The 13,702-nt window shown below is 41.8% G+C and overlaps 1 protein-coding gene and 2 long non-coding RNA genes across 5 annotated transcripts; 1 reads left to right on the top strand and 2 right to left on the bottom strand.

Annotated features, from left to right (window-relative positions):
- Positions 1 to 856: 856 nt before the first annotated feature.
- Positions 857 to 1,931, bottom strand: LOC148332752 (myeloid-associated differentiation marker homolog). The gene has a single exon (XM_088303619.1). It carries the CDS (start codon positions 1,751 to 1,753, stop codon positions 857 to 859), a length of 897 nt encoding a protein of 298 aa, XP_088159745.1. The 5' UTR covers positions 1,754 to 1,931.
- Positions 1,932 to 8,397: 6,466 nt separating this feature from the next.
- Positions 8,398 to 11,603, top strand: LOC148332751 (uncharacterized). Of its 3 annotated transcripts, none has more exons than XR_015844768.1 (4): positions 8,400 to 9,470; positions 9,656 to 9,835; positions 9,962 to 10,064; positions 10,172 to 11,603. It is a non-coding gene; the product is annotated as an uncharacterized LOC148332751 (long non-coding RNA). The 3 variants fall into 3 exon arrangements; XR_015844767.1 differs by having other exon boundaries at positions 9,653 to 9,835; XR_015844766.1 differs by having other exon boundaries at positions 8,398 to 9,835.
- On the bottom strand, positions 11,019 to 12,070 carry LOC148332750 (uncharacterized). The gene is made up of 2 exons (XR_015844769.1): positions 11,712 to 12,070; positions 11,019 to 11,237 (listed from the first exon to the last, which is right to left on the bottom strand). It is a non-coding gene; the product is annotated as an uncharacterized LOC148332750 (long non-coding RNA).
- Between the last annotated feature and the right edge of the window lie 1,632 nt (positions 12,071 to 13,702).

Below are 13,702 nucleotides of genomic sequence, written 5' to 3'. Positions count from 1 at the left end.
TATCGAGTCTAGAACAGATGAGGCAGATGTGAAGGAAAACAATGCGCCGTTGGAAATTGCATCACAAATACAATAAACGTTACAGTGTAGAATTGCATATTTTGTCCCATCGATAGACAAAGGATCAATAATCAATATTTTAAATAACATGGCCACAAAGTGAACATTTATATTGTTTTTAAAGTCAATTGAGGTAAATATTAATCAGTTTTGTTGCGTGTTAAACTCAATAAATACTATAACACAAATAATAATATTGATAAAATATGCATATTTTTTTTTTAATCCAGCTCAAACCTGATGTTTGGAAAGACGCATTACATTTTTAATTTCAATGGAAATGTTGCCATCTAGTGTAATGATTTGGTAGTAGGCCTACACGCAAAAAAAACCCTTTTCTTTCCCGGTCTTTTTTCCCCATTAAAATTGATAAATAGATAGATAGCAAGCATGCCGCACCGATAATACTATTAAAACGTAGAATATATTAAACAGAGCTTCAATACCAGTCTTTTTTTTTTAAATACAAGAATAAGGAAATGAAATAAGATGCATGGGGTAAGGTGCGCAGTGAAATTTTTATAGAAGGAAAGTTTAGCCCTTGTGGCATTAAATACAAACATTTTAAATGCAAACACAATCTTAAGATATACTAAATACAATTAAAAGTGAGTATAGTCAGTGGTTTTGTATGTTTGTGATTTATTTGCATGATGCGACCATTTTTGCATTTCCAAGAGCAGAACTTCGATGAAGATCATAACATTACATTAATTGTTTACCAATACAGCAGTTCAACATTTTTAACACTCATAAAAACACATTTTACCACTCACAATTAAGATAAAGGATTCATTCATGTGTGACTCCTGTCATACAAAATTTTAATAGAGAATGTAAGGTCCACGCTATAAGATAACAGCATGATAAAAGCAACCACTGTCTCCATTATAACCAGCTCCAAACTTTTGTAGGCACCGTTTTTGAGCTGTAGTATCTTGTGGAAACAAATGACTGTAACTACCATGTACAGCAGCAGTCCAATAACAGTAAAAACAACCATTAATTGATCAAAAGGGAGATGGCACTGCCCTGCAAATTCACCCAATATTACACCCAATGTAACAAGAGACATGAGGATACAGACACCATTAGATGTTCCAGAAACCCACAATTGCCAATGATGTAATCCATTGGGCAGGCTATGATCTGCCTCCACAAACAGAGGAATCATCTGAAAAGCACCCCACAGTTGTACAATCTTGAGAAGACCAGGTAGGCTGCCCATGAAACCTCTTTGCTCCGGGTTTTGGGAGCATATGACGTAGGATTCCGAGATATAGGCCAGGAAAGTGAAGCCTGATGTCATGGCGGCTGCTACAGGACGTGGCAAGGCCTTTTGGCGCTCCATGATGAGCCACGGAAAATATACGGAGGCACTGAGACACATGAGTGACCCCAAAACTGCCACAGTCACAGTCAGGTTTTTCCACGACACTGGAAGGAGGTTGTGAAACTGGATGGTGCTCAGAACGTTGATCAGAAGCGTAAGCGTGAAGAAGGAGCACCAGGTCAATACGCAGAAGATCCGAATGGTGGGGAGGTGTTGAAGATGCAGCAGATTCTGAGTTAGTTCTGACGATTCGAGTGCAGTCACCAGACTGAATGTCGTACAACTGGATAACACCTCGCACGACCTCGCCAAAAAAAGAGGACTTGCAAAGTCTCGAGCCTCGAGTACAATCGCAGGCATTGCAACAAAGCCAAATTGAGATCCGCAACAGCTAAGAGTCACTGTTTCTTTAGTAGCGTAAAAATAAAAGGTGGGTGTTCACTCCAAAACTATTAGTCCAATTAAATTCCTGAGAAAAAAAAGTCCCAAGAATTAACAAAATCAAATGTAGAAAAAGTTCAGCTAAATATATAATGGCCTTTTGTTCACGCTTGTCCTTTGACCAAAAATTTACATCATATATATATATTGTGCATGGCAGTCTGTCAAAAATAAGCCTCGCCTACTTCCTTTTTGAGGTTTCGGCAGCGCGCACAAGTCTCACGAAAGGAAGGTGCACATAGCCACAATAAAAGTAAATGCAAACAAAGTTATCTTCCAACACCTCTTGCTTCTCACAAAATACTGCAGTTTTTTTTCGGAGCCGCTAGTAATAAACTATGATGACCACAGCTTCTTTATGAACGCAATAAAAAGCACCTTGCCACTACGGCTGTGAACATAATCAGCCATGAAATATCATATCCACAACTAGTCTATAAAGATCTTTACATGCTGAATTTTAGGACGAACAGGACTATGTGTCACGTCGAAAGAATTTTACCAATAACATAACAAACGAAGGGTGGGAAAAAAAGAACGACATTAGCGCCCCGCTGTGGTCATTTTATATACTACAGGCTGTATTGCTACAGCGGGTGTTGGAAATGGAAATTGGAGCTCTATGCCCGTGAGAACTCAACCAAGCAAGATCACTACTCATAGTGTTACTATTATTGATAATATATACACAATATATATATATTATATATGTATTTACAATTTGTGAAAAAATATGTAGAAAATTGTGAAAGAAAAAATACTATTCAGATCAAATTAGAAAAGCCTAAGAGGCCTTCAGAGGAACTCTAAACACAGAAACCCTGGAAGGCTTTGAAGACAGTGGTGAGAGGGACTCAGAGGGAAGAACAAGAGGCCTCACTGGTTGAGTTATATATTGATCTACTGTTAATTGTACATTTATACTGTATTGATTACTGTGTGTAAACAGCGAAGCAATTAAATGGAAGTTCTGGATAAGGTTCAGCCTCTCTTCTACTCACGCTCCCCTCGCTTGCACTCAAACAATGACGTCTTTAACGACATTAGTCACGCTTGCCCAATTTTTCAAAAGAGGTCATCTTCAACTTCTTCAACTTGACAATCCCCCTGCTGGTGCGTCTTATCCACACCCTATTCATTTCTCCTTCCATGGCCAATAGAAGAAAAGAGACAGAGATGAGGGGGATTTGCCTCACACTTGGTCGCTGTTTTATGTGGACCATATGAGAAAAGCGAGAAGAAAGGAAGAATGTTTTTTTTTTTTTGGTGCGACTTGGCAAAGAAAGCCCACTTGAGGAGCAGTGGGTCTTAGAGCCGGATGAGTTGTTTGGAGAAGCTCTCTCCAGCCAAAAAGGAGGATTAGCGCTGTGCAGGTTCCCATAGAACCAAGGAGAGGTGGAGCGAGCTTATGAGGTTCACCACACCCCTGCATCATGGCAACGAGAGAGAGAGAGAGAGAGAGAATACATTACAAATTTCATTCTTCACTGAGTGTAAATATTTGATTTCTACGTACGCGGTACTTAAGGAGTCGGAAGAAAACCCACTTCCGGCCGTGCTCAATCCATCCTTGTGACAAAACTTCGCATCCTGAGTCCTCCACCCCAAAAATGGCCATCCATTCAGGGTGGACTGTTCCGTCCCAGTCATGAAACGCCCCATCTTTGGAAATAACAATTCCTGAAACATGGACAGACCAAACTTTTTAAATGAATTCACAGGGAACCCAATACGCATTAATTCTCGCCTTATTACTTGATGCATAACCACACTCATTCATGCAATAACTGTGAGCGATGCAGATGAGGTCTACAAAACTGCAAGACCTTTAATACCCTTCTTTTGTTCTTATCAATTCCTCTCAAGACAATGGCTCGATAGGCAACAATAGTTTGAAATCTTGCCGTTCATGCCATGCTCACGTGGTCTTCATGGCAAACGTAGTGCTGATTACTTCGGCATATCAGGAGCACTGCGCAAACATTGGTGACAGATTTACTGTATGCAATGTCAAGGTCAGACATGGGAACCAGCTGTCAAGTGGGGAAAGGTTTCAAGCAGTCAGCAGTGCTCTTCAGTCATGTCTGCGCCAAATATGCTGGCATGATTGTAAAACTTAACTGCGGCTTTACAGCTACACGGCGAGCCTATAACACCTGTCACATGCACACGTGGACAAAGTTGTGGGTACTCCTCTTTTGGCGAAAGAATAAGAGTTATATTGTAAGAAGGAACATAAATAGCAGTATCAATAAATAAAGATCTTATGAAAACTAACCAAATAAAATGAGAACTTGCTTTTGATTTTGAACAAACCTCACTACCCTTAAATTAATATTTTGTTGGACAACTTCCACTGAGACTATTGCACCTCTCAACAGGTGTTTTGGCCCACGCTTCATATTTCTCAAATTTATGTTATTTAAAAGATTTTGAATAAGTTCATATTTCCTCGTAAATAATTTTATTACTCTCGATTGCTTGGTGTAAGATGTTAAAACTTTGTGGTAAAAGTGTGAGAGTAAGACATCTTCTTTAAGTGGATCGTTTTCAAATCCGTTGATGTTAGCGCATCTGTTTCATTAGTGGATCTTTGACGTATTTCACCTCAGAAGAAAATCAGAAGATATCGACAGGTCTGTCGTCTACGAAAGTACAATTTCTTATGCAACGTATTTCATTCCAAATGTTAGTCCTGTATTACAGAATGGCTGAACAGACTTCGTCGAAGTAGATCAAGGCCATCAAGTCACCCTGAATTTTAGTCACAGTCACGAGGGCGCACACGCATTTGGAGCACCTTCTGCACAGAGCAACGTTTCAGATGATGCTCGCTCTTGTTTCCTCCTTTGTCACTCCTCCAGCCCTCCCACCTGCAGCTGCCCCCTCACTCACTCGAATCCACTGGTGGAATTTCACTCGACAACTGATCAAAGACCAGTCGCACGTCGCCAGGTGCGGCTGTAGCTTCAACCATTGACAACCGTCGAACCCCCCCACCGGTACGCCCCCCCCCCCCCTCTCCTTATTTTTTTCCACGACAAACACGGAGGAAAACCAAAACAAAGCAAGGCAAACTGCTGTTTGTGTTTCAGTCAGTTTGTTCCTGTTTCAACCCCCTCCATTATTTTCAAGCCTTTATTCTTTTTTTCCCCCCCAGCAGAGGAAAGTAAGAATTCTTTCGCTCGTTCTTTTTGACTGTGATCTTTGTTACCTTGTCCGCGGTCCCCCCGTCAGCACTCTGTGTGGTGGCCAGTTTGAGGAGTTCTCTGACAGTAAATTACAACACTGTTGAGACTGCCGACCAGCAGGAGTTGTGGAACAGAGAGAGCACGCACGGCAGGGATTTGGCTTTATTAAGACTCTACTGCCAATGACGGGCACAACAACTCAGCATCCTTGTTTGCGCAAGTGAATGCAGCACAAAGACTGTGTCTTCTCTAAACCTATAGGTGGTCTGCAAGTGAAAACACATCAGCTCTAATAAGTATCTCATGTCTTTGAGTGGCCCGTACTTGTTGAGAGTGTCAATGTATTCTGGTGATATATGAGAACGCTACTGTTACATGGTGATATTGACAAAGCCTGACTCCAATGACGTTGGGACGTTGTGTAAAATGTCAATTAAAAACACAATGCGATTTGCAAATCCATCCTGCAGTTAGGAATATCTGATTTTATTTTGGGTTGTTTTCATAAGCCCAATTTTTTTTGCATCTTCACCATAGAAGATTTTGCATTCTATGTTGTGGTTGTTTTTGTGCCCTCCAAACAAAGTTGGGTGGAGTGCGTCCAAATAAGCCACACAAATCTATGTTCACACAGACTTGCAAGTAATGCAATACAGGAAATGGCTCATTAAAGGAGATATTGTGCTTTGATCGCTTCACTTAGTTTTGCACATCTGGAGCAAACAATAAGGTAATTGTCGTAAACGTCATTCTTGGTCGTTTGACGACATTTCAGCACATTTTGAGTGCCGTATTTTCCGGACTATAAGCAACTATTTTTTTCCTCGATTTTGAACCATATAGCTAATTTTTTCCTCCACCACTAGGGGCGCTCTATAGTTCAGAAAATACGCCAAATAAATCTTGATTTTTTTTTCTCTTTTGGGTCTGTTCTGTTTTAATTAGCAAAGTTGTTGCCGTGAAAGGCAATGTTTTAGGCATCTGTTGCTGTACCTTTATGTGCATTCACAGTACAAAATCGTTCTGTACATGCAGTAAACAACTAATTTTTTTCAACATAGAAAACTGCAGCCTATAGCCTGGTGCGGCTTGTATATCTTTTTTTTTTCCAAAGAAAGAGTTGCTGCAGCTTATATGCAGGTGCGCTTTCTAGTCCAGAAAATACGGTGTATACTTTAAAGAGTTTGATGCCTATCGCTGTGTGTTATATTAGCGACCAGAAGTTAGCACACCCAAATGTGGAAATGTGAATGCAAAAAAAAAATGGGACCAAAGTAGTCTTTCTGACTGTTAAATTGGATGTGCATGTGACAAATTTCAAAGGCTATCCAAAAATAAAAAGGCTAAGAAGGAAGAAAGGATTGGGGGGGGGGGATACATTAAATGCACCGGTTCCCTTTCAATGGGCTTTCAATGGCTTTTAATGGGAGGTAAGTTCAAAGTGGCACAAGACTCCCACTGCTACCTTAGATAAGTGTGTGTGCGTGTTCGCATATTGGTAGGACAAGTCATTTTAGTTGTATTGTAGGAGCAACAAATCATTCCCTTTCCTTCACTCAAAATCTTCACATTACCGCCAATGTTCGCTGATATGTGCCCTGTGACTGATTGGATGAGTGCTACACTATTTTTTGTAAAATTTCTTGTTAAAAAAAAATCTTGTAACTAATAGAGCCCATTTCCCTCATCCATTACTTTGGTGATCTCCCCTTTTCAACCTTCTGTTCCCATTGTGTTCCGTTTCCTCCACACCAAGCTCCTCTCCGGCGTTTCTTCTGCTTCGCATTGCGCTCGTTTTGGTGAACAAAATGATATCTTCGGCAAGGTTGCAAAGCGAACGGGCTCCGGATCTCCGTAACAGCCAGCCAAGCAGCCATGCCCCACGGTGAAAGCCCGGCATCAAAGCCGCACATCTCCTCCTTTTTCTTTGCCTCCCTCCCTTTTCTCTGTCTCGTTTTCCACGGTGGCACTCGCAGACCTGCGTGAAGTTGGCCCCCCATTTGTTGCAAAAATAGGTGGAAATAGTTTGTTTCGTTTGTGCTGCGTTTGTGCCCGTTTGTGCTGTTAAAATTTTCGTTTGTGCTGCTTCGGTTCGAAAGATATTACACTTTGTTTTATTTCGAGTGTGACGTCACCCAGCCCCCCATTTTCATCCGATTGACTTGGGAATGGTGCCATTCGTTTGTGCTACGTTTGTGCCCGTTTGTGCTGTTAAAATTTTCGTTTGTGCTGCTTCCGTTCCAGAGATATTACACTTTTTAATTTCGAGTGGTGACGTCACCCAGCCCCCCATTTTCATCCGATTGACTTGGGAATGGTGCCATTCGTTTGTGCTGCGTTTGTGCCCGTTTGTGCTGTTAAAATTTTCGTTTGTGCTGCTCCGGTTCGAAAGATATTACACTTTTTAATTTCGAGTGGTGACGTCACCCAGCCCCCCATTTTCATCCGATTGACTTGGGAATGGTGCCATTCGTTTGTGCTGCGTTTGTGCCCGTTTGTGCTGTTAAAATTTTCGTTTGTGCTGCTCCGGTTCGAAAGATATTACACTTTTTAATTTCGAGTGGTGACGTCACCCAGCCCCCCATTTTCATCCGATTGACTTGGGAATGGTGCCATTCGTTTGTGCTGCGTTTGTGCCCGTTTGTGCTGTTAAAATTTTCGTTTGTGCTGCTCCGGTTCGAAAGATATTACACTTTTTAATTTCGAGTGGTGACGTCACCCAGCCCCCCATTTTCATCCGATTGACTTGGGAATGGTGCCATTCGTTTGTGCTGCGTTTGTGCCCGTTTGTGCTGTTAAAATTTTCGTTTGTGCTGCTCCGGTTCGAAAGATATTACACTTTTTAATTTCGAGTGGTGACGTCACCCAGCCCCCCATTTTCATCCGATTGACTTGGGAATGGTGCCATTCGTTTGTGCTGCGTTTGTGCCCGTTTGTGCTGTTAAAATTTTCGTTTGTGCTGCTCCGGTTCGAAAGATATTACACTTTTTAATTTCGAGTGGTGACGTCACCCAGCCCCCCATTTTCATCCGATTGACTTGGGAATGGTGCCATTCGTTTGTGCTGCGTTTGTGCCCGTTTGTGCTTTAAAATTTTCGTTTGTGCTGCTCCGGTTCGAAAGATATTACACTTTTTAATTTCGAGTGGTGACGTCACCCAGCCCCCCATTTTCATCCGATTGACTTGGGAATGGTGCCATTCGTTTGTGCTACGTTTGTGCCCGTTTGTGCTGTTAAAATTTTCGTTTGTGCTGCTTCCGTTCCAGAGATATTACACTTTTTAATTTCGAGTGGTGACGTCACCCAGCCCCCCATTTTCATCCGATTGACTTGGGAATGGTGCCATTCGTTTGTGCTGCGTTTGTGCCCGTTTGTGCTGTTAAAATTTTCGTTTGTGCTGCTCCGGTTCGAAAGATATTACACTTTTTAATTTCGAGTGGTGACGTCACCCAGCCCCCCATTTTCATCCGATTGACTTGGGAATGGTGCCATTCGTTTGTGCTGCGTTTGTGCCCGTTTGTGCTGTTAAAATTTTCGTTTGTGCTGCTCCGGTTCGAAAGATATTACACGTTTTAATTCACGCGGTGACGTCACAAACAGGAACGCGCCAGCGTCAGTTTGTTTTGTTTTGCTGTCGAACAAGGAGCTCGGTATCGCGCTACCGCGTTCAGTCAATCACTTGAATCACTCGTATTTGTTATTAATTCCAGGTTATAAACTAGTTCCTGGAATGAACCGATGTTTTGTATGTTTTTGCGCATTTTACATTCTTCATGATCCTGGAAAGCAACTGTTGCCGGACGAACTTCAGGTAAACATGTCAAACTCACTGTTGTAGCTTTTTTGCTAGCATACAGTAATCTTAAAACCTTCCTGTTTTCACTGCTGTAAATTACTTTAAATTCGGTCTTATTTCTTTTAATAGTGTTGTTCTACTGCTCATTCATTTATTTCATCAGTAGTCATTAAAGCTATGTGATTATTTCTTAAAATTATAGTAGACGTGAGGCTGAAACATATCCGTTGAACTTTTTGAAATAAAAACAACTTAAAGACACCCCTCGATGAAGCATTCCCTCATTTGAGAACAACTGAATTAATATAAAAACAGTCCGTGTGTAATTGATGAGAGCCTGCAGAGAAACCTTGGGTGAAACGATAGCTTTATGTGTAAAGAAAACAGCAACAAACAAAACCCCAAACTATTTACATTTCAACAATTAAGCAATCACTGCTTTGTGAAGCTCTTTGTCTTTTCTGATGCTGCTTTCACTCTACTTTCCAGGTCATTGTGCATCTCCCAGTCAAAAGCAGCCCTCCTGCAATATGCCACATAATGTCCAAGAGAATCCTCTTCGAGATGATATGACTGCTCTAAAAGTAAACTGTCAGCATCAGACTTCTGGGAATTTCCAGCAGGGCAACTTCTGTTCAACTCATACCTAGGTCGGTGTCAATCCACTAAGCCTCTCCATTTCTCAACTTCAGTAGTATGAATACTGTAGCAACATCAGACTCATCACAGAGGTCAACATAATTTTTTAATATATTTTTTCCTCAGTATGAGAAGTAGTAGAGGCATCGTCAGGTCTTAAGACATGACCTACATCAGCTTTTTTGTTTTGCAGCAGAAATCCACGTTTCCCTCAATGAAGGCATGACGACGAGCAACGAAACGGTCAACATGAATGAGAAGACTTTCATGCTTGAAAAGCCCTTTTTTAGGTTGTTGAACTCTGCTTCAACAGCTGCCAAACTTGCAGTGATGCTGGTACTTCGGAAGAGAGGGACCACTACGCCTGACCAGAGTGGTAAGTAACTTCCCAGTCTGATGATGTGGGGAATAATCTCAGGGAGGAAGTGGGTGTTATCCCTGTCTCCCTCAGCCATGGCAAGTGACCTGATCTCCTCACATATTTCTGTCACCCACTGTCAAGCGTTAGTCTGGATCTGCTGCTGATGCTCCTCGACGGGTTCCTGTGCCTGAACCTCTGTGTCTGGCATGCTGATACAGTCTTCTTGTGCTATTTGTGTTTTCAGGTATGGTGGCACATAGAAGTTATTTTGCATGTTCCACACATTGTGACTTAAGTAGTTGTGCTAAATCTCAGAAAAAATCTTTTTACACAATGTCTTTTATTTTTCAGGCGGTCCCACTGGGAGATCATATTGTTGCAGTGTGCAACGTCTACCCTGACAAAACATGGCAGGTTTTCATGCTTAAAGCACTCATTGATGTAGGTCTTCAAATCGGGGTGAGCGGTAAAAGCTTTGGCCAGAGATCCAAGAATGGCAAGAGAAAAAGCACTCACTGCTTCTATTGGGGACGGACGGGGCACCTGCATGAATCAATTTTTTTCAGCCACTGTGTGATAGCACATACGCCATGCTTTTCTGACATCTGTACCAATGTCTTGTACACATAGTTGTTTGACTCCAGTAGTGACAGAAAAATGTGTCCAGTCCAATGTCTTTAATGCTACCACTGCGAGGTGCACTGTACATAAATACATAGATGTCCTCATTTGTGACGCAAACTTACATCTTTCTCTGCAGTGATGCACATTTCAGCAACCTTACACGCGCAAGGTCGACGATTGTGTCCATTTGGACAAGCGGCTGGATGAATTCTAAATGACCTAAAATAATTTCTTATTGAAAAACAGTAGCAACACAATACAAGTTCTTAAGGCCCAAAACAGCACAATCGACAGACTAGTTCAACCAAAAAGCGGATGTTTTTACAGCAAAAATTAAAGTTAGAAAAGTTGTGGGGACTTGCTGGCTTATGCCACTAGAAATTGAAACAGGCATTATCAATAAAACTGAATTGTTATTCGCATTCCTGTCTTTATAGACTCATCACTAGTGGTCATGTCTGTCGAAGTAATTTTAATTGAAAAAAAAAAAAAAAATCAGGCTTTGCTTTTTAATTGTATGCGGTTCAACAGAAAGAAGAAAACCAACTCATGAAACAGGCGTCGACAAAGATGATGGTGCCTTTCCTTATTTTAATACTATATTTTGTTGCAAAACATGCTGGCAATCAGGACAAATTTTGGTAACTTTCACTGGACTTCTGCACCTGTCAGCAGGAAAACATCCCGATTTGAAGAGCTACATTAGCAGTCATATCATCTCGAAGAGGATTCTCTTGGACATTATGTGGCATATTGCAGGAGGGCTGCTTTTGACTGGGAGATGCACAATGACCTGGAAAGTAGAGTGAAAGCAGCATCAGAAAAGACAAAGAGCTTCACAAAGCAGTGATTGCTTAATTGTTGAAATGTAAATAGTTTGGGGTTTTGTTTGTTGCTGTTTTCTTTACACATAAAGCTATCGTTTCACCCAAGGTTTCTCTGCAGGCTCTCATCAATTACACACGGACTGTTTTTATATTAATTCAGTTGTTCTCAAATGAGGGAATGCTTCATCGAGGGGTGTCTTTAAGTTGTTTTTATTTCAAAAAGTTCAACGGATATGTTTCAGCCTCACGTCTACTATAATTTTAAGAAATAATCACATAGCTTTAATGACTACTGATGAAATAAATGAATGAGCAGTAGAACAACACTATTAAAAGAAATAAGACCGAATTTAAAGTAATTTACAGCAGTGAAAACAGGAAGGTTTTAAGATTACTGTATGCTAGCAAAAAAGCTACAACAGTGAGTTTGACATGTTTACCTGAAGTTCGTCCGGCAACAGTTGCTTTCCAGGATCATGAAGAATGTAAAATGCGCAAAAACATACAAAACATCGGTTCATTCCAGGAACTAGTTTATAACCTGGAATTAATAACAAATACGAGTGATTCAAGTGATTGACTGAACGCGGTAGCGCGATACCGAGCTCCTTGTTCGACAGCAAAACAAAACAAACTGACGCTGGCGCGTTCCTGTTTGTGACGTCACCGCGTGAATTAAAACGTGTAATATCTTTCGAACCGGAGCAGCACAAACGAAAATTTTAACAGCACAAACGGGCACAAACGCAGCACAAACGAATGGCACCATTCCCAAGTCAATCGGATGAAAATGGGGGGCTGGGTGACGTCACCACTCGAAATTAAAAAGTGTAATATCTTTCGAACCGGAGCAGCACAAACGAAAATTTTAACAGCACAAACGGGCACAAACGCAGCACAAACGAATGGCACCATTCCCAAGTCAATCGGATGAAAATGGGGGGCTGGGTGACGTCACCACTCGAAATTAAAAAGTGTAATATCTTTCGAACCGGAGCAGCACAAACGAAAATTTTAACAGCACAAACGGGCACAAACGCAGCACAAACGAATGGCACCATTCCCAAGTCAATCGGATGAAAATGGGGGGCTGGGTGACGTCACCACTCGAAATTAAAAAGTGTAATATCTCTGGAACGGAAGCAGCACAAACGAAAATTTTAACAGCACAAACGGGCACAAACGTAGCACAAACGAATGGCACCATTCCCAAGTCAATCGGATGAAAATGGGGGGCTGGGTGACGTCACACTCGAAATAAAACAAAGTGTAATATCTTTCGAACCGAAGCAGCACAAACGAAAATTTTAACAGCACAAACGGGCACAAACGCAGCACAAACGAAACAAACTATTTCCACCTATTTTTGCAACAAATGGGGGGCCAACTTCACGCAGGTCACTCGCAGCAGATGAGAATGTTTAAACTTCACATATCAGCCTCATTACGAAGCCTCAAAGCCTCGCGTTGATTCTAAAGGCACTCATTTGAATTTTTAATCACACGTATGTATGACTGCTGCACTCAGCAACTATCTCGACGCAAGTGTGCACATCCACACCCTAACGCTCTCATCTCTGCTCCTTCAGCTCTTTCAAAAGTGTTCTGCCTCTGAAGTTGCCAACTTCAAACTTCCTCTCAGAAGAAGTCTCAGCTAATATTGTTCCAGCGTGTTTGAATTTGCAGCGACAAGCGCGGGCACACGCAGTTCATACTCAATTGTGTTCGGAGAATTGATGCTTGTGGAGAGGGGAAGGGGGGGGGGGTCAGGGGGCTGGGAGGGTCGCAGTGATTGACTTAACAGTAGCATTTGATTGCACAGCCAAGGTGTTACTATTCGGCGTTACTCTTCTCTTTGATGTCAAATATGTAGTTGGAGGATAGAAAATATGAAACATTCTATATACAGTAACACAGCACTCACTTGCCCGAGCGGATAAAGTGTTGCTATGTCGGGCCTCCTCACGCTCAGTTACCATGTGCGTACAAAGTCCTGGATAAGCTACAGAGACTTTGTCACTCAAGCAATAACAGGGAGAAAGAATCCTTCAGATCTTCCTGCAAGAAATACACCTTTGAATCTGAATTTCCTTGCAGAGAAAAGGGCTTTGAAAATCTAATGCATAAACATTATCTCCTTTCCTCCCGCCCCTCTACTTCTTGCTCTCTCCATTCCCTCCCAACACCTATAAGCGCACAAGCTTCTGAGCGACTTTGGAAGAACTTCCCTTTTTCACAGTCCTCAGTAACTTAAATAAGAGGCGGTTGGGGATTTGGATATTGTTCTGTCTCATCAAACGCAGAGATGTGCGCCGAAGCCCCCTTGCCTATTCTCTTGCTGTCTGTCAACACCCAGTCTTGAAGAAAGATGCTTCTCCTCAAGACTGATGTACTTTCATTTGATATGCCCCACCCACACCTCAGCCCACCC

Source organism: Idiotropiscis lumnitzeri, chromosome 8 (assembly GCF_059441095.1).
Source record: "Idiotropiscis lumnitzeri isolate Australia: NSW breed Sydney's pygmy pipehorse chromosome 8, RoL_Ilum_1.0, whole genome shotgun sequence".
Taxonomy (NCBI): domain Eukaryota; kingdom Metazoa; phylum Chordata; class Actinopteri; order Syngnathiformes; family Syngnathidae; genus Idiotropiscis; species Idiotropiscis lumnitzeri.
Note: the sequence above shows the minus strand (reverse complement) of the source record. Positions and strands in the feature narration are given on the sequence as shown.